Source organism: Pristiophorus japonicus, chromosome 18, assembly GCF_044704955.1.
Source record: "Pristiophorus japonicus isolate sPriJap1 chromosome 18, sPriJap1.hap1, whole genome shotgun sequence".
NCBI classification, from domain to species: domain Eukaryota; kingdom Metazoa; phylum Chordata; class Chondrichthyes; family Pristiophoridae; genus Pristiophorus; species Pristiophorus japonicus.
This window is the reverse complement of record NC_091994.1, coordinates 86811413-86834803: the sequence shown is the minus strand read 5'-3', so window position 1 is coordinate 86834803 and position 23391 is coordinate 86811413. Positions and strand designations below refer to the sequence as shown.

Sequence of the window (23391 nt, the reverse complement as noted above, 5' to 3'; positions counted from 1 at the left end):
TGATTGGCCCAAAGATGTCCTGCGTATCTGTTCCTCCCTGTGGTCTTCACTCGGGACCTCTCTACAATGTAGCTGCTCAGACAACCGAATCTTGTGTATGAACATCACATTGGATCTCGACTGTGCCATGCCTCTACATCGCCCATTGTCTTAATTTCCAAAACATCATTAAGTGTGTTGTGTGCAATTTCAGAATCAGAAAATGCAGCCCCTCCTCCTTGGGTGGGTCTGAGAAACAAAATTGCCATGAGCTAACGCTAAATGTTTAAATTCTGATTATTTTAATACATTATAAAAGTTGCAGTAAAAGTGTGTATGTGTACAGTGCTGTGTACATTGATAAGCAAATATGCAACTTGCTATTTGTGATGTTCTTCCCCAGTTGAAGGCTGATTTTAAAAATTGTTGTTTCTCAACAACCCCTTTGTGCTTGGGATATATTCAGTTTGCTCGTGTTTACTCCTGTGATCTGATAACCAGCTTTACATGGCGGTGCCAACAAGAAACCATTTTAAATTTGTGTAAATGTTCATGTATGACCACATGCACCCCATTTTGTCACATCAACTCGAGGAAAAACCTTGCTACAGGCTGTATTACCAAATTTTACAGCAAGTGAAGAAAAATAACACTATTTAAATATGTGAAATGGAAAGCAAGTACAATATTCCAGAATAAGTGGTCAAAAAACAATGTATTCCTCTGGCCCTGTTCCACAGAATCTATTTTTTTAATTGTGAAGGGGAATAGAACGCTTGTGTAGTTTTTAAACACTAAAGTCAAGTTAAGTGCAGAGCTCTATTCACTCTGACTGCAGGCAGTGTGTCCTAAACCTTAACCTCAGAAGAGTTCATCCTCGTACACTAGTGTAGCATTCTTCCATTTGCCATGCCTGCAATCTTTGCAGCAAGTGAAATGGACAGTTCCAGGGTGGTTTATGGAGATTTTTATGCTATGGGTTTGTGCCACTGGGATTTGGGTTGAGTCTGCCCAAACTCATTTACATGGAACCCTTACAGTCATCAGAAAGAGGAGACTTTCATCCATCAGTCGGGGCCATACTCAAACCCAGGTCTAAAAATGAAAGCGCACGTGCTCACCTTTCGTGATGTTTGTTGTTTTATCCAAATTATAAATAATTTGTGGATGATGGAGATGTGTAAAAGGTTTGGATTATTCTCGTCCCTTTAATGGACATTAAAGTAATATTACATCCGTACTATGCTTAAACAAAGGGGACTACAGTGGGATGAGGGCAGAGTTGGCTAAAGTAGACTGGAAACAAGGACTAAACGGTGGCACAATTGAGGAACAGTGGAGGACTTTTAAGGAGCTCTTTCATAATGCGCAACAAAAATATATTCCAGTGAAAAAGAAGGGCGGCAAGAGAAGAGATAACCAGCCGTGGATAACCAAGGAAATAAAGGAAAGTATCAAATCAAAGACCAATGCGTATAAGGTGGCCAAGGTTAGTGGGAAACTAGAGTATTGGGAAAATTTTAAGCAACAGCAAAGAATGACTAAAAAAGCAATAAAGAAAGGAAAGATAGATTACGAAGGTAAACTTGCGCAAAACATAAAAACAGATAGTAAAAGCTTTTACAGATATATAAAACGGAAAAGAGTGACTAAAGTAAATGTTGGTCCCTTAGAAGATGAAAAGGGGGGTTTAATAATGGGAAATGTGGAAATGGCTGAGACCTTAAACAATTATTTTGCTTCCGTCTTCACAGTGGAAGACACAAAAACCATGCCAAAAATTGCTGGTCATAGGAATGTGGGAAGGGAGGACCTTGAGATGATCACTATCACTAGGGAGGTAGTGCTGGACAGACTAATGGGACTGAAGGTAGACAAGTCCCCTGGTCCTGATGAAATGCATCCCAGGGTATTAAAAGAGATGTCAGAAGTTATAGCAGATGCATTTGTTATAATCTACCAAAATTCTCTGGACTCTGGGGAGGTACCAGCGGATTGGAGAGCAGCTAATGTAACGCCTCTGTTTAAAAAAAGGGGGCAGGCAAAAGGCAGGTAACTATAGGCGGGTTAGTTTAACATCTGTAGTGGGGAAAATGCTTGAAACTATCATTAAGGAAGAAATAGCGGGACATCTGGATAGGAATAGTGCAATCAAGCAGACGCAGCATGGATTCATGAAAGGGAAATCATGTTTAACTAACTTACTGGAATTCTTTGAGGATATAACGAGCATGGTGGATAGAGGTGTACCGATGGATGTGGTGTATTTAGATTTCCAAAAGGCATTCGATAAGGTGCCACACAAAAGGTTACTGCAGAAGATAAAGGTACGCGGAGTCAGAGGAAATGTATTAGCATGGATAGAGAATTGGCTGGCGAACAGAAAGCAGAGTCGGGATAAATGGGTCCTTTTCCGGTTGGAAATCAGTGGTTAGTGGTGTGCCACAGGGATCGGTACTGGGACCACAACTGTTTACAATATACATAGATGACTTGGAAGAGGGGACAGAGTGTAGTGCAACAAAATTTGCAGATGACGCTAAGATTAGTGGGAAAGCGGGTTGTGTAGAGGACTGAGATGCTGCAAGGAGATTTGGATAGGTTAAGCGAATGGGCTAAGGTTTGGCAGATGGAATACAATGTCGGAAAGTGTGAGGTCATCCACCTTGGGAAAAAAAAAAACAGTAAAAGGGAATATTATTTGAATGGGGAGAAATTACAACATGCTGTGGTGCAGAGGGACCTGGGGGTCCTTGTGCATGAATCCCAAAAGGTTAGTTTGCAGGTGCAGCAGGTAACAGGAAGGCAAATGGAATGTTGGCCTTCATTGCGAAAGGGATGGAGTACAAAAGCAGGGAGGTGTTGCTGCAACTGTATAAGGTATTGGTAAGGCCGCACCTGGAGTACTGCGTGCAGTTTTGGTCACCTTACTTAAGGAAGGATATACTAGCTTTGGAAGGGGTAAAGAGACGATTCACTAGGCTTATTCGAGAAATGAGGGGGTTACCTTATGATGATAGATTGAGTAGACTGGGTCTTTACTCCTTGGAGTTCAGAAGGATGAGGGGTGATCTTATAGAAACATTTAAAATCATGAAAGGGATAGACAAGATAGAGGCAGAGAGGTTGTTTCCATTGGTGGGGGAGACTAGAACGAGGGGGCACAGCCTCAAAATACAGAGGAGCCAATTGAAAACCGAGTTGAGAAATAATTTCTTCTCCCAGAGGGTTGTGAATCTGTGGAATTCTCTGCCCAAGGAATCAGTTGAGGCTAGCTCATTGAATGTTTTCGAGTCAAAGATAGATTTTTAAGCAATAAGGGAATTAAGGGTTACGGGGAGAGGGCGGGTAAGTGGAGCTGAGTCCACGACCAGATCAGCCATGATCTTGTTGAATGGCGGAGCAGGCTCGAGGGGCTAGATGGCCTACTCCTGTTCCTAATTCTTATGTTCTTATGTTCTCAAATTCTGTATCGTATTGAAAAAAAAGTTAATGGATTTACTTGAATGCTTCTGGCAGTTGGTATGAGTCAGCTCAAACATGACAGAAAAGTTGAAAAATAACACCCAGCGATGAAATTTTGAAACAGCCCTCCAGCAGATTTTACACAAAGTTGAAATGAATGATTGAAAGATTTAATGTTCTTCTTAATTATTCACATAAAGTTGCACCCATTTCTTCAAGTTCTGTACATTTCCTCAAATTGCCTTTTATTTGTTGAGGAACAGGCCAAATATGTTCGTCTGGATCTGGTTGATTGACACTGTGGGTGTGTTTGATTGCTCTGAAGTGGTGATTTCTTACACCTGCACCACTTTCTCACACAGGAAGCTTGTACATTGACTCCAGACAAAACCTTCCTGCTTCAATGATGGGGCCCCCTGGGTACCCCCATCTACCACCTCTCAGTACCCCAGGACCAGCTATGACAGGTAATTGCCCCGTATAAACTGCTTATCCCTGGGGCTGACACCCAATCATTTTCCTCCCTTCTTTCTCTCCCCTTTTGACCTGCATGTTGTATGCATGTCTGGGATCCTGGGTGCATCTTACTTGCATGTTTCTGCTGGAGACTGGAAACGGTTAGAAATGGGAATGGTTTTGCAGTCAACCTGCTTTTGCAATGTATCCTTAAACAGGGCAGGCACTGGTGAGAATAGGACTTCTGAGGTATCATTTTGCTCAATGTCCCAATTTGTAAGTGCCTTTTCAGCATGGCTCAGTTGATGGCACTCACCTCCAAGTCGGAAGGTTGTTATTTCAAGTCCCAAAGTACTTCCCAATTCACTAAGTCCTTTGGAACGTCTTGAGGATATGAAAAGGGACTATATAAAAACAAGTTCCTTTTTTAAACTCTGGCTGCTCCCGAATGGTATGATTTCACTTTGAGTTCCTATTGCAGTCTTCCCTCAAGTTTGTGGTCAGATTAATTCACATTTGATAGCACCCAACAGTTCACAGCTTACAATTCCTGGAGGTTGAAACACTATATTCAATTTTGTTGAACATGAACCATTTTCCTCTCCAACATCTCCTTTCTCCTCTCATTTTGAGCAAAATGTTACCATCTATATGGAGCCCTGAACTAACTGGTACCTCAGCCTGTCTGCATGCAGATCTGTTTTATTAGCAATGATATCCCTCTGAAGAGCATTTTTCAACTGAGGACTTTCGCCCAAGGACTTGGAGCTTTTACCAGCATGTTCAAAAACAGAGGAGGTTTGTCCTTAACACTTAGATCTTCAGTGCTGGGATAAAATGCTCCTCCAAATGCAGTTTGCACGCTCTGCATTGCGTAAGGAAGTGCAGAGGACCAATTAAGCACACTTATTTGCATGTGTCAGAGTGCATTAGTCTTTCTGTGTAATGATGTCTGGAAGCAGCATTTCAGTAGTGAAGAGAGTAAATTAGTTTCCTAATGAGTGAGTTGACATAATGGGATGAATTTTATTCTGTTCTGCATCTTTTTAAAAAATATGCATTTGATTTAAACACTGTGACAAACAAATGAGCAATTGCCACCCTTCAATCCCCACTCCTATCAACATGTGGACTACTTCTTCAGAGGAGTGCTGTGTAGGGTGGCTGGGTAAAGTCTGCATTAGCACATCAGTGCATTATCAGAAATATACTTAATTTTGTTGTGCAGTGACTACTGTGCCATGGTGTTGGAGTTTTAAATGAGCTCCCTCAATGACTTTGTTGGTAACAGCAGCGTGTAACTGAACCATACAGACCAGAATGTACTAGGTTCATTGCCCAGTCTGAGCTGAATTAGCTAATCTTAGGCAGGATGACAGTAGTGGGTTGTTTCTAGATTAGCGAGGGGATAAATCAGCCAGGCTTCCTGCTCCTGATTGCTATTCAGTGACCCTTGCTGGAAGTATGCGTGTGTGTGGACATCAGGTAAGAGCAACATTGAGCTTGGCCGGATGCCCCAACAGTGAAATAATCCACCAGCATTCATCAAGACTCATGAAGAAGGACCACTTGGTTTAGGTACTGGAGGCTGACCTGCACCCATGGATCACTGTCCAAGCATGAATCTCCCCCACAAAATGTTCTGTTAATCCACCTGCCTTCCTGATTTAAAAAAATGGTGCAATTATTTTGAGGTCAAAGCTTAGGGTAATGTGATTTGTCACTGGTGCAAGGTACATATTATATGCGACAGCAGTCTAGTCGGGTGGAAGAGTAGGATGTTTTGTGGCCGTATGTTCCTCTGAGAACGAATGTACTTTTGTTTCCTGGATTAAATCAGCGAGGAGCATTGGCATGCTGTACAGTGGGAAGCTCTCATGATGCTGGTTTATTTTGATATGCCTTCAAAGTTGCAGACACAATCTACTGTCACTGCATTGTGTTAAGTCAAAATACAGCTACACTAGCATAAACATATTTCCTATCATATAACAGTATCAAAAATTGGTTGTACTACTTGTGCAATATGCTGAACTCAGCAATTGCAGCTTGGTTCAGATTCACTTTGTAAACTCTAATGTATAAACTTGCATGTAAAGCAACCCACACTCCAAAAGTTGAATCAAAATCCACCAAAAAAAAAATCAGAATTCTTGCATGAAGGCCAGACAAATTTATACCTTGATATTTAAATGGTAGCTCTTTCCCTAGACTGCTCTCCTGGCCTCACTGGTAACTTTCAATCTCCTCTTGCTGTACTTGCCCTGATGGGTGGTCTTTGATTTTAAATAGTCAGCCAGAGCCTGGACTAATGTTGAGGGAGGAATGCTGATGCTGCATCCACTGATCATGAAGCGAAAGATAGGAGGCAAGCCCCCTCCCCCAATAAGACAACTCACCCTAACTTTTAATGGCATTCTAAATTTGTTCTCTTAGTGGTATCTAAAGCCAACAAATCTCACGGAAAGACTTTTCAGCCCTCCTACTCCCCGGAAAGTTGAGGCAGAGGCTGTGTGCTTCCCTGCAGTAAACTGTGTGTGTGTGGTGTGTGTGTGTGTGTGGGGTGGGGGGGATGCAGGGGAATGTGTAAATGGCAGCTGAAAGCCAGTGCATCTAGCCATACAGACTAAAAGGTCCCAACATTAGTTGATCTCGGCCACTCCACTACAATTGGTGTCCATGTTCTTGGGCTATGGTTATGAAAAACAAGCCAGGGTTCCACCTCCGTTTTCTATTCAGTGGCTCCTACTAGAAAATGCTTAAATGTGAGCATTGGATAAAGACAGGATCGTGCTGGTCTCTGATTCCCATGCAGTCAAATAGCCTTCTGATATTCTCGGCCGAGGCTAACATATGAAGAATGACCACTTGACCGAGATAATGGAGAGTTGCTGGCAATGGTGGAACTTTACCCCGACATGAGGCGATGACAAGGGAAGAATATTGGGGAATAAAAAAGAAAGCCAGTACAATGCAGAGAATTATATCTGCTGTGACCTCCATATTAGGCATAGCCAACACCGACCTTAAGCATTGCAAGAAAAGTTCCTGTTTTCAGTCAAGTTGAGAGCATTGGTTGAGATGGTCTGTGCTGCAGCAGGAACTAAATTTTCTGCTTCAGTGCCAGCTTCCAACCCAGAGGTCCATGATGCAGGATTAACACTAGAAAATCATGTTGTTCAGAGCCCATCCAAAAGATTGATGATGTATCACTATGGACCAATATCCTGGCAGGCTATTGAGCAGGTGGGCCTTCACAGTCACGATAACCTGACCAACATCCTCGCTAGAAAGTCACTAGATAGTGATCAGGAACAAGAACCCCAGATGATTCCTCTTAAATTCCCCACCTCCCCATGAGCATGGTTGTATAATTAAAAACAACTAGGTTTGCCCCTGCATTATACACTTGACTTTCCTGTTCCATGCCTTACATTAAACCACTTCAGTTTCTCCCTCCAATCCTTGGTAATAGGCACAAGTCGCTCTGCTACACGAGTGAGAAAATTCCGTGTCATGGTTACCATATCAGTATTGAGCCTGTATCAGTAGTCCTTCGGAACACTGGGTTACACACTTGTCCAAGATAGGACAAAGAAAGAGGTTCTGAGAATATGAGCAGCTAGGGCCCAAATTAAAAAGCAGAACCACAAAGGTAATAATCTCTGAATTACTACCCGAGCTACAAACAAGTTTGCATATGATAAATAAGATCAGAGAGTTAAACACGTGGCTCAAAGACTGGTGTGGGAGAAATGGGTTTTGGTTCGTGGGACACTGGCACCAGTACTGGGGTAAGAGGGAGCTGTTCCATTCAGATGGGCTCCACTTAGACCATGCTGGGATTCGAGTCCTGGCAAATCAAATAACTAGGGCTGTAGAGAGGGCTTTAAACTAATTAGTGGGGGAGAGGATTCAGGTGAGCGAAAATGTAAAACGTCAAATAACAAGGAGAAAGGCAATAGATCAGGGTAGCACTGGGGGAAATAAAAACCAGAACATGCCAGGAAGGGACAGAGAGTATAAGCATAAAGGTGAATCAGAAAGTAGGCTCAAAGCGGGAAAACATGGTGGTAAAACAAATTTAAAAGCTCTTTATCTGAATGCACGTAGCATTCGTAACAAAATAGATGAGTTGAGGGCACAAATAGATACAAATGGGTATGATCTGATAGCCGTTACAGAGACGTGGTTGCAAGTTGACCAGGACTGGGAACTAAATATTCCGAGGTATTTGACAATTCGGAAGGACAGACAGAAAGAAAAAGGAGGTGGGGTAGCACTGTTAATAAAGGATGGGATCAGTGCATTAGTGAGAAACGATATTGGCTCGGAGGATCACGATGTTGAATCAGTTTGGGTGGAAATAAGGAATAATAAGGGGAAAAAGTCACTGGTGAGCGTACTATAGGCCCCCTAACAGTAGCTACACAGTTGGACGGAGTATAAATCAAGAAATAAGGGAGGTTTGTAATAAAGGAACGGCAATAATCATGGATGATTTTAACTTTCATATTGATTGGACAAAGCAAATTGGCTAGGGCAGCCTTGAGGAGGAGCACATAGTGTATCCGGGATAGTTTCCTTGAACAGTACGTTGCGGAACCAGCCAAGGTGCAGGCTATCTTAGATCTGGTACTGTGTAATGAGACAGGATTAATAAATGATTTAGTAAAGGATCCTCTAGGAATGGTTGACCATAACATGGTTGAATTTCAAATTCAGTTGGCGGATGAGAAAGTTGGTTCTCAAACCAGGGTCCTAAGCTTAACTAAAGGAGAGTACGAAGATATGAGGGCAGAGTTAGCTAAAATGGACTGGAAAAATAGATTAAAGTATGGGACGGTTGATGAGCAGTGGCAGACATTTAAGGAGATATTCCATAACTCACAACATAAATATATCCCAATGAGAAGGAAAGACTGTAAGAGAAGGGATAACTGTCTGGCTAACTAAGGAAATAAGGGAGGGTATCAAATTGCAAACAAGGGCATACAATGTGGCAAAGACAAGTGGGAGGCCAGAGGATTGGGAAACTTTTAAAAGCCAGCAAAGAACAACTAAAAAAAAATGATAGAGAGGGAAGACAGATTGAGAGTAAACTAGCACGAAATATAAAAGCAGACCGTAAGAGTTTCTACAGCTACATAAAAGGGAAAAGAGTGGCTAAAGTAAATGTTGGTCCCCGAGAGGAGACTGGGGAATTAATAATGGAAAATAGGGAAATGGCAGAGACGTTGAAACAAATATTTTGTATCAGTCTTCGTGGTAGAAGACACTAAAAACATCCCAATAGTGGATAATCAGGGGGCTACAGGGAGGGAGGAACTTCATACTATCACTAATGAAGTAGTACTCGGTAAAATAATGGGACTAAAGGTAGACAAGTCCCCTGGATCCTGATGGCTTACATCCTAGGGTCTTAAAAGAGGTGGCTGCAGAGATGGTGGATGCATTGATTGTAATCTACCAAAATTCCCTGGATTCTGGGGCGGTCCCAGCGTATTGGAAAACTGCAAATGTAACGTCCCTATTTAAAAAAGGAGGCAGACAAAAAGCAGGAAACTATAGACCAGTTAGCCCAACATCTGTGGTTGGGAAAATGCTGCAGTCCATTATTAAGGAAACAGTTGCGGGACATTTGGAAAAGCATAATTCAATCAAGTAGAGCCAACATGATTTTATGAAGGGGAAATCATGTTTGACAAATTTGCTGGAGTTTTTTGAGGATGTAATGAGCAGGGTGGATAAGGGGGAACCAGTCGATGTGTATTTGGATTTCCAGAAGGCATTCGATAAGGTGCCATGTAAAAGGTTACTGCACAAGATAAAAGCTCACGGGGTTGGGGGTAATATATTAGCATAGATAGAGGATTAGCTAACTAACAGAAAACAGAGAGTCGGGATAAATGGGTCATTTTCCGGTTGGCAAACAGTGACTAGTGGGATGCCGCAGGGATCGGTGCTGGAGTCTCAACTATTTACAATCTATATTAATGACTTGGATGAAGGGACCGAGTGTAATGTAGCCAAGTTTGCTGATGATACAAAGATGGGTGGGAAAGCAAACTGAGGAGGACACACAAAATCTGCAGAGGGATATAGACAGGCTAAGTGAGTGGGCAAAAATCTGGCAGATGGAGTATAATGCGGGAAAATGTGAGGTTATCCACTTTGGCAGGAAAAATAGAAAAGCAAATTACAATTTAAATGGAGAAAAATTGCAAGGTGTTACAGTATAGAGGGTCCTGGGGATCCTTGTGCATGAAACACACAATGTTAGTATGCACGTACAGCAAGTAATCAGGAAGGCAAATGGAATGTTGGCTTTTATTGCAAGGGGGATAGAGTATAAAAGCAGAGAAGTCCTGCTACAACTGTACAGGGTATTGGTGAGGCCACACCTGGAGTACTGCGTACAGTTTTGGTCTCTGTATTTAAGGAAGGGTATACTTGCATTGGAGGCTGTTCAGAGAAGGTTCACTAGGTTGATTCCGGAGATGGGGGGTGGTGGTTGACTTATGAAGAAAGGTTGAGTAGGTTGGGCCTATACATATTGGCGTTCAGAAGAATGAGAAGTGATCTTATCGAAACATGTAAAATAATGAGGGGGCTCGACAAGGTGGATGCAGGAAGGCTATTTCCACTCAAAGGGGAAACTAAAACTAGGGGACATAGTCTCAGAATAAGGGGCCGCCCATTTAAAACTGAGATGAGGTGGAATTTCTTTTGAGGGTTGTAAGTCTATGGAATTCTCTGCCCCAGAGAGCTGTGGAGGCTGGGTCTTTGAATATATTTAAGGCGGAGATCGACAGAATTTTGAGCGATAAGGGAGTAAAGGGTTCTCGGGAGCGGGCAGTGAAGTGGAACTGAGTCCATGATCAGATCAGCCATGATCTTATTGAATGGCGGAGCAGGCTTGATGGGCCGAATGGCCTAACCTGCTCCTGTTTCTTACATTCAGCCACATGGCCATGAATACCACCATTTGAAGGAGCTTTGAAATCAATTGTACTCGGCCCAAGCTGCAACATCATTCCATGATGTAACTTCATGTTCACCACATTGAACAAAATGAGAGAGGCAATTACGAAATAGTGTGAAAGGGAGCTTTTTTGCTCCTGCACCTGGCCCCAGTTTTATTCAGTGGTAGATATGCAGTAATAACTTAGAATGGTGACTTGCAGGTTGGCCCTAGTACAGTTGCATTCTATGCTCCTTCAATGCACCCAAAGCATCTTTGGATGGTTTTGCCACTGTGTTGTTCTGTAGGACCATTGCTGCAAGCCAAATCCTGACATTGGAACCATGATGGAAGTTTTTCATTACTGTAGGGAAAGACATGTAAAACGATAGGTTCATGCAGCAAAGTGAGAGATGCTATTTAATGTAAAACCATAGTTCTGGGAATATGTAAATGGGAATGGTTGTGGTGATTAAGTGTTTTTGTGCTGTGGGGATCGTGAGGTTACATTGCAGCTTTCTTGTACACTCCCAGGCTAGTGTTATTCTGTGTTCAATATAGTCAAATCTCCAGTGCATTTCTTCTTGCTTTGCTGCACTACAAAACTGGTGAGCGACAATGTTCACTGTAAGCTGCACTTTGTTTTGGGTGGCCTGTTTCTTTTAATGCGTGGTCCCTTTAAATTTCTTTGCATGCGCAGTATTTAGCGTAAAAGTAGATGAACGGCCTGCGTGGGACCTTTCAGATTACTGTGCACGGTGCGCACACGTTAGCGGGAACATTAGTGAGCGGTGACCAGCACACTGGAAATAAATTGAAATTTACCCGTTATTTTATTTCATTGGCGCATTGCAACATTATCATTTCTGTCAATTATAACAGAAACTCAAAATGTACCCTGGATTTTGGCCAGATTTAATCTTAGCAGTACTAATGTGGCAAGCAAACCCAAATATTCTAAATTCCATTGCATACTTGTATCATTCTCTCCTCCTAGTCCTCCGGAAGCCTCCAGTGCAGTGTGATATTTTCCCTTGGCTTACAGTGGGAAAATGATCCATGCTTAAATGTAAGTTCAGGGTGACTGTTTAAAAGAGAGACAGTGCTGATACCTGCATTTATAAAACTTCAGTTTTCTACGTGTGTTTTTCCAGAGATTTAATTAAAAAGGCCCAAGGGAGAGGTTAGGACATTTATTTTACTCGGTGAGAATCACTGAGATATCACCTGCCCGACCAGAAACCGTGCTGGAAGTAGAATCTGTAATAACTATTAAAAGGAAAATGGATAGATTTTGGGAGGGAAAAGGACACGGCAATGGGACAAAGTGGATAGCTCTTTGAGAGCCAGCATGGGCAAGATGGGCCAAATGCTGTAAAATTCTGCAGTTAATAAATTGAACCAGAAGATTGTGGTTCAGTGGTGAAATGTTGAAATGCCAGGGGTCACTAGTTTAAAATTATGAATTGAAGAATAAAAAGGGGTCAGGTGGATTTTTTTTTCACAAAAGGCTAATAGTTGTGGAACAAATTACTGGAAAAAGACATTGCTGTAGAAATGGATTCAGAAGATATCTGATGTGTTTCTGGAGAAAAAAGGGATTGCGGTATGTGAGAAGGCAGGTAGGTAAGTGGAGCTGATATCTAAAAATAATTGGGTCTTTTAGGTGCAGATGCTTTCAAAAAGCCTAAAGTTGTTGCTTTTCGTAAAGGCACTTGGTCCCCACTCCAGCTTTTGTCCACCTATGGGCCAGTACGTTACACATTCAGGTGGGAGGGCACACAATGAAGTTGTTGCCTTTGTGCCGCATATTGAGGATGACTTGTTGCCACATTAAAATGAGTTCTAAGGTGACTGATGAGACCAATGCGGGATCTACAGTCTCTGCCACAGGTGAGGCAGATGGTGGTTGGAGGGACGGGTGGGTGGTGTGCTTGATTTGTCGGAAGCTCCTTCCGCTGTTTGTATTTGGCTTCTGTGTACTCCCGGCAAAGAGATTCTTAAGTGTTCAGCGCCTTCTCAGATGCTTCTCCTCCACTTTGAGCGGTCTTGGACCAGGGATTCCCTAGAGTCGATGGGGATATTACATTTTTTCAGAGGCTTTGAGGGTGTCCTTGAAGCGTTTTCTCTGCCCTCCTGGGACTTGTTTGCCGTGACGTAGCTCAGAGTAGAGTGCTTGTTTCGGGAGTCTAGCATCAGGCATGTGGACAATGTGGCCCACCCACCGGTGCTGGCCGAGCGTGATCAATGCCTCGATGCTGGGGATGTTTGCCTGAGAGAGAACGCTGGCGTTGGTGTGCCTAACCTGCCAATGAATTTCCAGGATTTTGTGGAGGCAGCGTTGGTGGTACTTCTCTAGTGCTTTGAGGTGCCTACTGTACGTAGTCCATATCTCTGAAGCATATAGCAGGTATCACTACTGCTCTGTAGACCATGAGCTTGATGCTGGTCTTGAGATCCTGGTCATCGAACACACTTCCTCAGGCGGCTGAAGGCTGCACTGGCACACTGAAGGCGGTGTTGGACTTCGTCATCAATGTCTGTCCTTGCTGATAGTAGACTCCCAAGGTATGGGAAGTGGTCCACATTATCCAAGGTCTAGTCATGGATCTTGATAATCAGGGATTCAGTGTGTGTGTGCAGCCATTAAAAAGAGATGCTTTCCAAGCTTTCTGACCTGGAATGCAAAGCCACAGTTCTACTGTGTTGCCTCTTCAAAGGGCTCTGACTATAGTCTGATGCATCAAGTTTGATGGATCGTTTGAACATAAGCCAGTGTATGGGGGTCGCTGAATAGTGATCAGGAGTAAGAACCCTAGAGGAGAAGGTTCCCAAGTTAAATCCCCAGTCCCTGCTGAGTTGGTTAATCTGAGGTGGGGCAGTTGGGGGTGGTACAATTGGTGCCCTTGGAATAGGAATGGGAGGAGGGAAATCAGCTGAGGTTTCAACTTGGTCAATGATTGCTATCCTGTCACCCCGGCTGGAAAGTGAAGGTGTGCAGATTGGCTGAGAACATGGTCAGGTGATACCTCTCCCCTGTGGTGAGATAGCTGGCCAACACTCAGTGTCTTGGATCACACACTTGGGTGAGGGCTGCCAGTCTCCTGTGGAAATTAGGAGGAGGGAAGAAATGGGTGGGTGAGGGAAGGAGTCTTCCTTTATATAAAAAAAGAAATAACATTTTGGTACAAGTCACTTGCTCCAACAGTCTCTTTTAATGGGGTGAGTGTAATCACAGTACAGAGTGCTGCATATAATGGACTGGTTTAAGCATGGGACTGTTTGTCTATTGTAAGAACCTGCCTAACGTATCCCTCCCATTGACTTGAACTCCAGGATCAGGTGTAAATTGGTGTGCAGCGCGGTATTGCTGTCGCTGACGTGAACACCATGTTACTCCTGAGCCCGGTACTCGAGTTTGAACTTTTATTGTTCAACTAGATTGGCCAGCCACAGTTGCAGCTGCTCTGGGTGTCTAAGTTGAAGACGCTTGTGCAAAATTTCTAACAGCAAACCAGATTCATTGCTTATAATGAATGCTAATTGATTAAAACCGTATTAGTATCCGCTGTACATAGATTTACTGTCAAATCTTGGGTTAGGATTGGAGGGCTTTTTACCTGTTGTGAACAGTTGTCTGTCCTCAGCCCTACTATATAAAACCCTCACATTTAGCCTCCGAATCCACTGTATAATTTATGGCTTTTACATAGCTTATTATACAAACAGTCATAACCAATCTTTCTTTTCGTTTCGTATTCAAATACCGTAACTTTTCGTTATGTTTCTGCTCCACAGGGCACCATGCAGGAATGAACCAGCAGCACATGATGTCACCTTCCAGCTTCCCAATGCACAGACCGATGTCCCAACACCACAACCCCGCAGACGACATCCAGGATGATTTCGACTGGGATTCCATTGTCTAACTTTTCTTCCTAAGGACAAGCCTGTCGAAAGCCCTTCCTGTCAATGTGACTCAGATGTTCTTTTAGCTTCTTGCTTACTTGTGTCGGCCGATGCTGGCCACAATCGCTGGACTGCTGCCTGGACACAGCCCCACCGTGACTGTGCTAGAGAGCTGTACGTTCAGGGGGGGGGGGGGTAAAACACGCCTTCTGCTTGCAGTCACTACCGAAATGTGGAGTTACCTGTTGGCTGCTCAGCGGTGGAGCAGCGGTAACAAGCAATGAATTATTTTTTAATTCTGAACAGAATTTTTTTGTTTTTTTGTTTTTTTTAAACTGAAAGGGACATGTTAAGGGTTGATATCTGAGCAAGGCTCATCGGAGTGATTTGGATCGGGTACAATCTGAGGTTGCGTAAGGGTGGTACTATTCAGTGCAAAGTTTCTCCTGTGCGTGGTTTCATTTGGGGGAACGCTTCAGTAGGAGGAAACAAACACGGATAGGGAAGAAGAAAGCTGACTTCCAGATGGCCTCTCCCTGGAGTAGGCCCGGGATGCAGTCACGAACTGGGAGGGGAATCTTTTACAAAATAAGTTTCTTTTCAGAGAATTTTGTCTAAATGGTGCTGCAAAAAAAAACAACTCTCAATTTTGTGTTGAAAATCCAGTTGCTGTACGAGGATTAGTACTGGGGGACAAGTGTTCTGACACTCCAAAGATTGCATTGCTACAGCTTACGTTAACTTTGGCTCCCCAGCCTTTGTGCACACAACACCAGCTTCCAAGTCTGACCTGTTTGGATTCTTCCCAGAAATCCTGCCTGGATGCTTGTTAATAAAGCTACTACATCTCGAGACGGTAGCACTAAATTCGGGGTTTGCAGGTACCATGTACCAAGTGTTGATGTGGTACTGGTTAGTCCCCCAGAGGTAAACGTAGTCTCTCTCTGAGTGATAGTGGCTGTAATCAAGAGAAATCTCCTGAGATGAATGTTCAGCAAATTCTGGTGAGTTTGTGGTCTCCAAGTCCGCACATGTACTGAAATGCAAAGGAATGAAGCACAGACTACAGAACATGCGTGTGGTGAGATCTTATGAAATGTTGACCGTTACCTTTTGCTTTACCAAAAGTTATGTGATCATAGTAGGAGCTAATCTGGTTACTGCCTTTCTTCTCTGCTGGCCAAGGTGGAAAAGGCCACAGTGCAGCATATCCCTTTGAGGGGTGCTACAGGAGAAGCATGTTAACCAATGCTGCATTTGTCAGCTTTGCATGTTTAGTGGTGGATAAATGAGAGTTTCATTATAGAAATCCCAGTCTGCTTTTGTGTTGCAGCTTTTTCACTTTTGATTATTTTTTTAATTGGCAAGGAGTGGGGTTTTTAAATATGCACTTTCTGGAGCAGTGCCTACTTGATTATTCGCCCCCTTTTTTAAATCAAAACATCTATTCATCCTTCAGTAGTGCTTTCAGATTGCTGTACTGATATGTGGATACACAATCTTTCTCGGTGTTTACAATTTAGATTGTGATTCAAGTCAAATCCATGCTTGTAAAACAAACAGGGCTCTATGGACCCATTACGGAGATATTGGATGGGTGCTTCCTAGCAGAATACTTGCTTTTACTGGTGCACGGTTTCCTCTTGCCTTCCAGCTCTTTTTCCTTCCTGTTGCCTCATTTGCACTTGAAGGGTTCAGTTCCCGTCAAGTCAGTGGTTCAGTGTGTTTTAATTCTGTTATATTTTGTGTGCATGCTGATCGAAGACTTAATGGTGTCAAAATGCACAAGGCTCAGTACTGTTCCGTACTTGGCTTCTGTCACGAGAAGCAGCTGGGATATTCTTATGGCTGTCTAGTGGCAGAAATCATTAACTGCAAAATGTTAATTTACTAAATCTCCATGGATCTATCAGACTTCAGATGGAGACTTTCTGCAGTTGAGGAATACCTGCAGTGTGAAGATCTAACCACTGACTTTGCTCACTAACACTGAAGGTAGGAATGTTTTGCCCAACTCAAGGTATCACTGTAATCTCATGATCAAACCATGGTGCAGAGATTTAACTTGGGCCATTAACGCTTCCTTCAATCTTCAGTTTTTCCTTTAAAAGAGTTAGGACTCCTTGGAAGTTTCGCTGCAAGAAATCAATTCATAGCGTTTAAAAGCGCATTACAAGTTTTACATGATTATGAATTCTGAACAAAGATACATTTTTGCAGCTGTAGCCTTATAAAGGGGGTTATGATGAGAACTGCCACTGTCAACTGAATCGTCCCACACAGTAAAATAAACCATGTGATTACGCGTGCTGCACAATCGAAGGGTGCTGATTTTTGATTTATCTGCTTTCCTGCAATTTCTGCACTCCTGTCAAGTTTTGTTTCCTAAGCTCTTCATTCAAAATTGTTTCAGTCTTCTGTCTCCCTCTTGTTTTTCTTGCAGGGCTCTGTAGCTCCTTGTTGGTTGTACAGGGCAGTTCTGTAAACCTGTCGTTTAGCTCTTGCTTCAACTTCACCAGTATTTGCTTGCTGCTTTTCATCACCATTCTTTTAATCCTGTTCCAGTGGCAAGGAAGAAAGGGCTTTCGCAGAGAGAAGCATTTCTGTACAACTCAAGGGTTGGGCATTTGTCTGTTTAACCTTCTCACTAGCTGCTCTGGAGGTTTGATTTGTTCTGTGTGGCATTCGGTAAGTGACGTACACACAATCTGCTTCAGTTCGGTAAAGTCCCTTACTCCACATTTATGCCAGCTAACCAATAGTTTGCTGTCTTGTAGACTTGTATCTTGTGTATGTCAAGGTTTGTGCATCAGGACTATATAATTAGGCTTCAGCAGTTATCATGATTGCTTAAAAAGCTTAACCCCTCCCCATGTGACTATTGAATTAGCAGAAATAAAAAGGGTAACTGCTCTGCTAGAAATGCACAGCAAATCCGTCAGTATCTGAAGGAGAAAAATAGGTTAATGTTCCAATTGCGATCCTTCAGGTCCCTTATGAAGGTTCCCACTCAAACTGATTTTGTTCTGATGAAAAGGTCCCATGTAATCTGTTTTTCTGTTTCGCGGGCTGACCCTCTATGCAGTTCAAGCAATTTCTGCTTTCTATTTCACGTTTATATTCGTACTTGATAAAGTAAACCCAAGCATTTTGAATATTAACCAGAAGTGTAGAATGAATACATTTCCTTGAGCTCACAGCGCCGTGCACTGGATGGTTTATCTTCAATTGTGTGTCGGGCCTCTTCTCCTGAGAGTGCAGTTCCACTGCCACAAGAAGCCCACCCAATTGGACACCACCTCTGTGAATCAAGGCACTGAGTTGGCAGGTTATCTTACCATGAGGGCCATTACACCTGAGCCTGATCATGTCCTCACTCAGTATCTCCACGCGCACCACAGGGGTCACTGGATAGTGATCAGGAGCAGAAACCCTGGATTTTTTTTTCTTTCCAGCCCCCGAGGGGGTGGGAGGCGGGGTGGGGATATAGTATTGAAACTGAGCCATTTATCAACTGCAACACACACAGTATCCAAAAAAAATAGCATTTAAGCCCCAAATGGAATTGTGCCAGCACTTTAGCTCCTGGGAAGGTTACTGAGATTCCAGTGAAGGGTTAAAACAGACTAAGATGATATCGCCAGTGACTGAACTGTATAAAACCTGCTGTGATCTAGCAAAATAATGCTGAAATGGAGGGGTCAGCTGGTGCACTTTTTGTATTTAAAGTTAATGAAGTTTCTGGGGGAAAAGATTGATGTAAACGTTTGCATTGCAAAGGTCAATAGAAGTCTCCCCTTTTTTGCTAATATATAAGCTAAATTTGTGGTATTAAAAATATATTGCACAAAATCTGCATTCATCCCTTCCTTTATGCTGCTTGGTCTCGTTCCCTGTATTGTCAAGTTCCGGCTACTGTTTTAATTATTTTATTGTAAAGCCTAATACTTTACAATGCAGGGTGTTAGAAATTAGTCGAGAAGTTATCATCGGATCGTCAACAGATAGCTTGTATAGGGCCGACGCTTGAACCCTAACTTCGAGGAAATGGCCATTTTTTTTGACATGCTTACTCTCAAACAAAATCCTCTGCCAAAGATTCCAATCTGTGTCCTGGGTGATGGATAAGCCGAGGTTGGAACATTGCTGTGTAACTTGCCACAGAATTTAGTAACTGCTGTTGTGTTGGATAAGCCAACATTTTGACAATGTTTTATATCCCAGTGCGATCAATCTACCCAAAATACACTGCAGGAAAAAAAAAGCAATGACACCACCTGGTGGAGGGTTGTATATTGCAGCCCCAGCCTTCCGTCCAATAATGCAACCAATGGTTCAGCCCTGAGGGTTGTGTTTGTGAGTATATAGCTGAGGCGCTGTGGTAAATTGTCCAGAGCTTTAACTTTTATGCTACATTTTGTATGTAATGTAAATCAGAAAATGTGGACTTTTTTTTTACAGATTTTGCATCTGATCTTTATGAAAGTTAAACAGTTGAGAATGTTTTGCATGACAGTAGCAGAGGTGTGGGTAGGCACAAAGGTTAAATCCATATAAAATTTTTGTTCGGCTTCTTATGAAGTTTTAGCTCAGTACTAAAATTGCCCAATTTACAGTGTGCATGTATACACAGACACGCGATGAAAAGTTTGCCTTTTCTTAAAGCTATATACTTACATTTGTGAACCAGATGCTGAATGCATATGTCTGTGATTTGAAGGGGTTTTAGTTGCAAAATGATGTTGGCTAGAGTCTTGTTGCCTGCTCCTGTAAATTGAGGCTGTGGATTGTGGCGGGTTGTTTTCAGGTCTTGGCTAGCACTGGGCGCGGTGACTATAGATGGCTGTGCAGGCCTGTGCAAGATGTTTTCTCAGCTGCTGTTTCTCCCATGGCTGAGGCCAAGATCCGTGAAATCTCGAGCACATTAGTGTCTGCTTAACCCTAGACTTGGAATAAAAGTTGTACTTGTTAATAGAAGGCTGGTAAAGATGCGTCACGTTCAGAGATAGACCTGTGCTATTTTAAGGATATCTGTCTGAAGCTAGGATGAACTAATGACTAGTTTCTTGGGCAGATTTTCAACATTAATTGGTTGGTAACTACCATTCCGCTGCCTCTTCACACTGTCATTGTGTTACTCCACAATGGTTCTGCTTTTTACCAATCTAAACCTCTGGCTCTGAAACTCATTCTCTCTCCCCACTCATGCACCGTAACATGTCTCTTACCTCTGAATTCCTACCTGCAACTCGCTATCTCCACACTGCCTTCCACACTCTTGCTCGGCTACTCCCTCCCCCTGCCCTGGTGAAGCCCTTTGTAAACTAATGGATTTTGTAGTTTCCCTCGCTTTCTGTTTCGTGAAAGAAATTGTAATTTTCTTTAGTGATATTCCGAATGTCAGAACCACAGTAAGAAAAACGTGGAGCATATATATAAACCGTCCTAGCTCTGAAAGTCTGCACTTGCCATGTGTAAATGTACACTGCTGTGTCTTGCCCGAGTTCCCGATTCCTGCACATTGCAACAGGTTTTTTTTTAAAAGGCAGACACTACATATTACCTGTTTTTTTTTGCAGTCTGTCAGTGGTCTGGGCAATTTGTTATTTCAAGTAATCCCATTTGGTTTTAGGACGAGCTGACAGAATCGGTATGACCGAGGCCTCAACAGCCCACCTCTGTGGGAGCAGTCGACTTGCTTAGATTTCCACTTCTCCCTGACTCCAGTTATCTCCACATCTGTATTCTTCCGGGCCTGCGGAGCAGAGCAGGCTGGAATTTCGAACCACTGGGTGTGCTTGGCCAGCTTTCTTTCTTTTGGGAGGCAGGAGAGAACATCGGGACATTGGGTAGTGCCTGAATTCTAATTGTAAGAGTCGTGTCATTGGATCCATTGTTTACAAATGTCGGCACACTTTAAACCCCCAGTTACTTTGTGTCATTTTTAAATGAAGTTGCATTAAAATGACCAATATGTTGTGAATGTTTTTTTAAAATATATATATATTTTTTTTGAAATTTATCTTCTATGAGGAGGCCTCCAGCTTAACCTGAGCGCTGCTGGATTGTTTAATACTTCCGCTATTTAAAAAAAAAGAAAGATCCGGCAGTTCAAAAGTCTGTGCAAGAAAGAATTGATAAGTCACGATATCAGTGTGCTTGGGCCAGGCATATGGAAGCCACAAAATAAAGGGCGAACCCCCCGAACCCCCTCCCCTCTCCACATACAACATACTTTGGAAAGTAATCAAAAGTAGTTTGCAGTTGCATTGTTGGGAAGGTTTTTATGTAGGCAGTGTTGAGTTCTTGCTGTTTTTTTTAAAAAAAGGAAAAAATTGCGAATAGTTTCAAAAGATATCGATACAGAATCATCTAAATAGCAGACGGCGGCAGCATATATTTAAGAGACATTTTAAAGCTGCACTGTTTGACAGGCCTGCCATAAAGGGCAGCCCTACTTTGTTATACAGTATGTAGGAATATAAATATTACTGACTACCTTTAAAAGGTGCATTCTATTTTTAATAAAATATAAGTAATCACTGAAATTGAAAAAAAGATATATAGATATATATATATATATAGGTTAACCTATACCCTTTTAAAGAAAAAGCTACATTGACTGACCATGCCAATTCAGTCTTCCCTTGGCAAGGAGTGGAAAAGAAATGCAGCACTGCGGTTAGAGGACAGCAGTAGTGTCGAAGGCAAGTACATGCGCTTGATTATCAGCAAAGTTCCGAGTCCTGTCACTCAGACTCACTTGCCTCAGTTGGGTGACATCAGCCATTTCACAGATATGCAAACCAGGTGGATGGACAGGTAATGATGTCACAAGGGGGTGTGGTTGGGGGGCGGGGGAGCAAAACAACATTCAGGGTTTGTTGCCAGCCCATTACAAAGCACCTGTGGTGGCAAATGGGCCCTTAAGGAGGAAATCAACAGGGAGCAAATTATCAATTTTTTAACACAGTAACTGCTTTCAGACTGAGTTAGAGTTACTGAAGATTTATGAGCTGGGAGAGCCAATCCGTATGAAAGCCATTTTTAAAAATGGGGAGAGACACCAAATGTTCACTTTCACAGAACAATGAAGTAAATTTTAAAGAAAGCGTTTGTTATATTTACCATTAACAGTTGGCAGAATCACTACATTAGTGATTCCTGCTGCGATCAAGTAGCACAGCTTTAACGAGCAGTAAGGGGGTTGCTGGAGAAGGAACGTTTGTGCTGTGCTTGAGCTCAAAGTAGGTACACTTCAAAAAATGGTTCACTCAGTGCAATGGAGAAAAGGCGGGATCTTGCCCTATTGGCTGGAGTTGGGCAGACCCCAGTCATGTCATCATCCACTTTGCACTTGATTGAAGCATTCAGAAGGTATTAGCAAGGTTGGATTCCTCTGTTCCAAAAATCCTGATGAATAATTTTTGTTTGTATCATATTGACTTGTGTATATTTAAACGGATTAAAAAACACACACACACACTGGCATCTTTATTGTTTGGAAGCAAATAAGTCATTTTTGGAATCAAGAGCATCAGCTTTGTGTTCAAGATGTACTGGAACCCAACAGTGGTTGGTATCGTGACGACAGAGGGTCACAATCCCTCTGAGGATTTTCTTTTTTATTTTTGTTGTAAATGTATTTTTTTTTAAAGTATCAATTTCTGGCAGCATGGGATAGATTCTTGTAAAAATAAAACTTCAAAAAAATACAATTTGATTTTCCTGATAATTACATATTAAAGACTTGGGTGCCAAGTGTTTTCTTCATGGGGCTTTCTTGGAACAGGAGTCTAAAACCCTGTGGAATTGGCTTGTCTCCCCTTGTATGCACTGCCATTGTCTTGTGTGATAGCTCCCTATGTGTTTTTGCAGTAAAGAGGACACTTTGGCAATTTTTGAACACGGGCTACAAGCAGGAGGAAAATCAACCTCTTTCTAACATAACAAAAGCAGTACTGGCTTTTGTGGCACATTTTAAACAAACAAAAAACAAATAAAAAAAAGTGTTGTGGTGTTCATGTGCTTAATTGTAAATATATCGTTTGTCTTTGAAATTGTCATTTTATTTTCTGGGGGTGGGAAGGGGGCAGGGAAGAGACCAGGGTTTTATTCTATAAAGGAATACAGAGTATTTTGATATTGTGCATTCCAAGGGTGATGTGTACATATCTATGATGTATATAGTGATGAAATCATTATCATTTTGTGCAGCACCAGCTCTTCTCTGTACTGCTGTTCTACAGTCAGTGTTTCAGTGTTTGTATTTTTTGTTACTGCACGTTTTATTAATCCTAGCTAAAAGAAATGCACAACTATTCTTTGTATCAGTTTACTGCTGTAAAATACTACCAAATGTCATTAGTCGTTGCTGCCAGTCGTGATATGCATGGATGGCACTTATAATAAATGCTGTAGCTTCAGGTTTGCGTTAAGGGCTTCTCTTTTAATGAGGTATGTTTGTAATCAAACTCGCAACAGCAGAGACTGTGTGTGTGTGTATCTGTGTACAGAACTAATCGCGCGTGTGTGTGTAATATTTTACATGTCAGACCTGTCACAAGGGAAGAGTGAATGAAAGAGCTATGTACGTGATAACTTGCGCTGTTGCTACA

At 42.4% G+C, this 23391-nt stretch overlaps 1 protein-coding gene across 8 annotated transcripts in view; it reads left to right on the top strand.

The window, feature by feature from the left end:
* Positions 1-23189, top strand: part of foxj3 (forkhead box J3) — a 139855-nt gene extending 116666 nt beyond the window's left edge. For 6 of the 8 annotated variants that reach the window (XM_070860233.1, XM_070860230.1, XM_070860232.1 and 3 more), the window contains 2 exons: positions 3807-3911; positions 14663-23189. In XM_070860233.1, the coding sequence (XP_070716334.1) occupies positions 3807-3911; positions 14663-14793 (236 nt within the window). In that variant the 3' untranslated portion in view covers positions 14794-23189. The remainder of the gene's footprint in view (positions 1-3806; positions 3912-14662) is intronic. The other 2 variants (XM_070860234.1, XM_070860231.1) reach the window with 1 other exon arrangement.
* Positions 23190-23391: the final 202 nt, after the last annotated feature.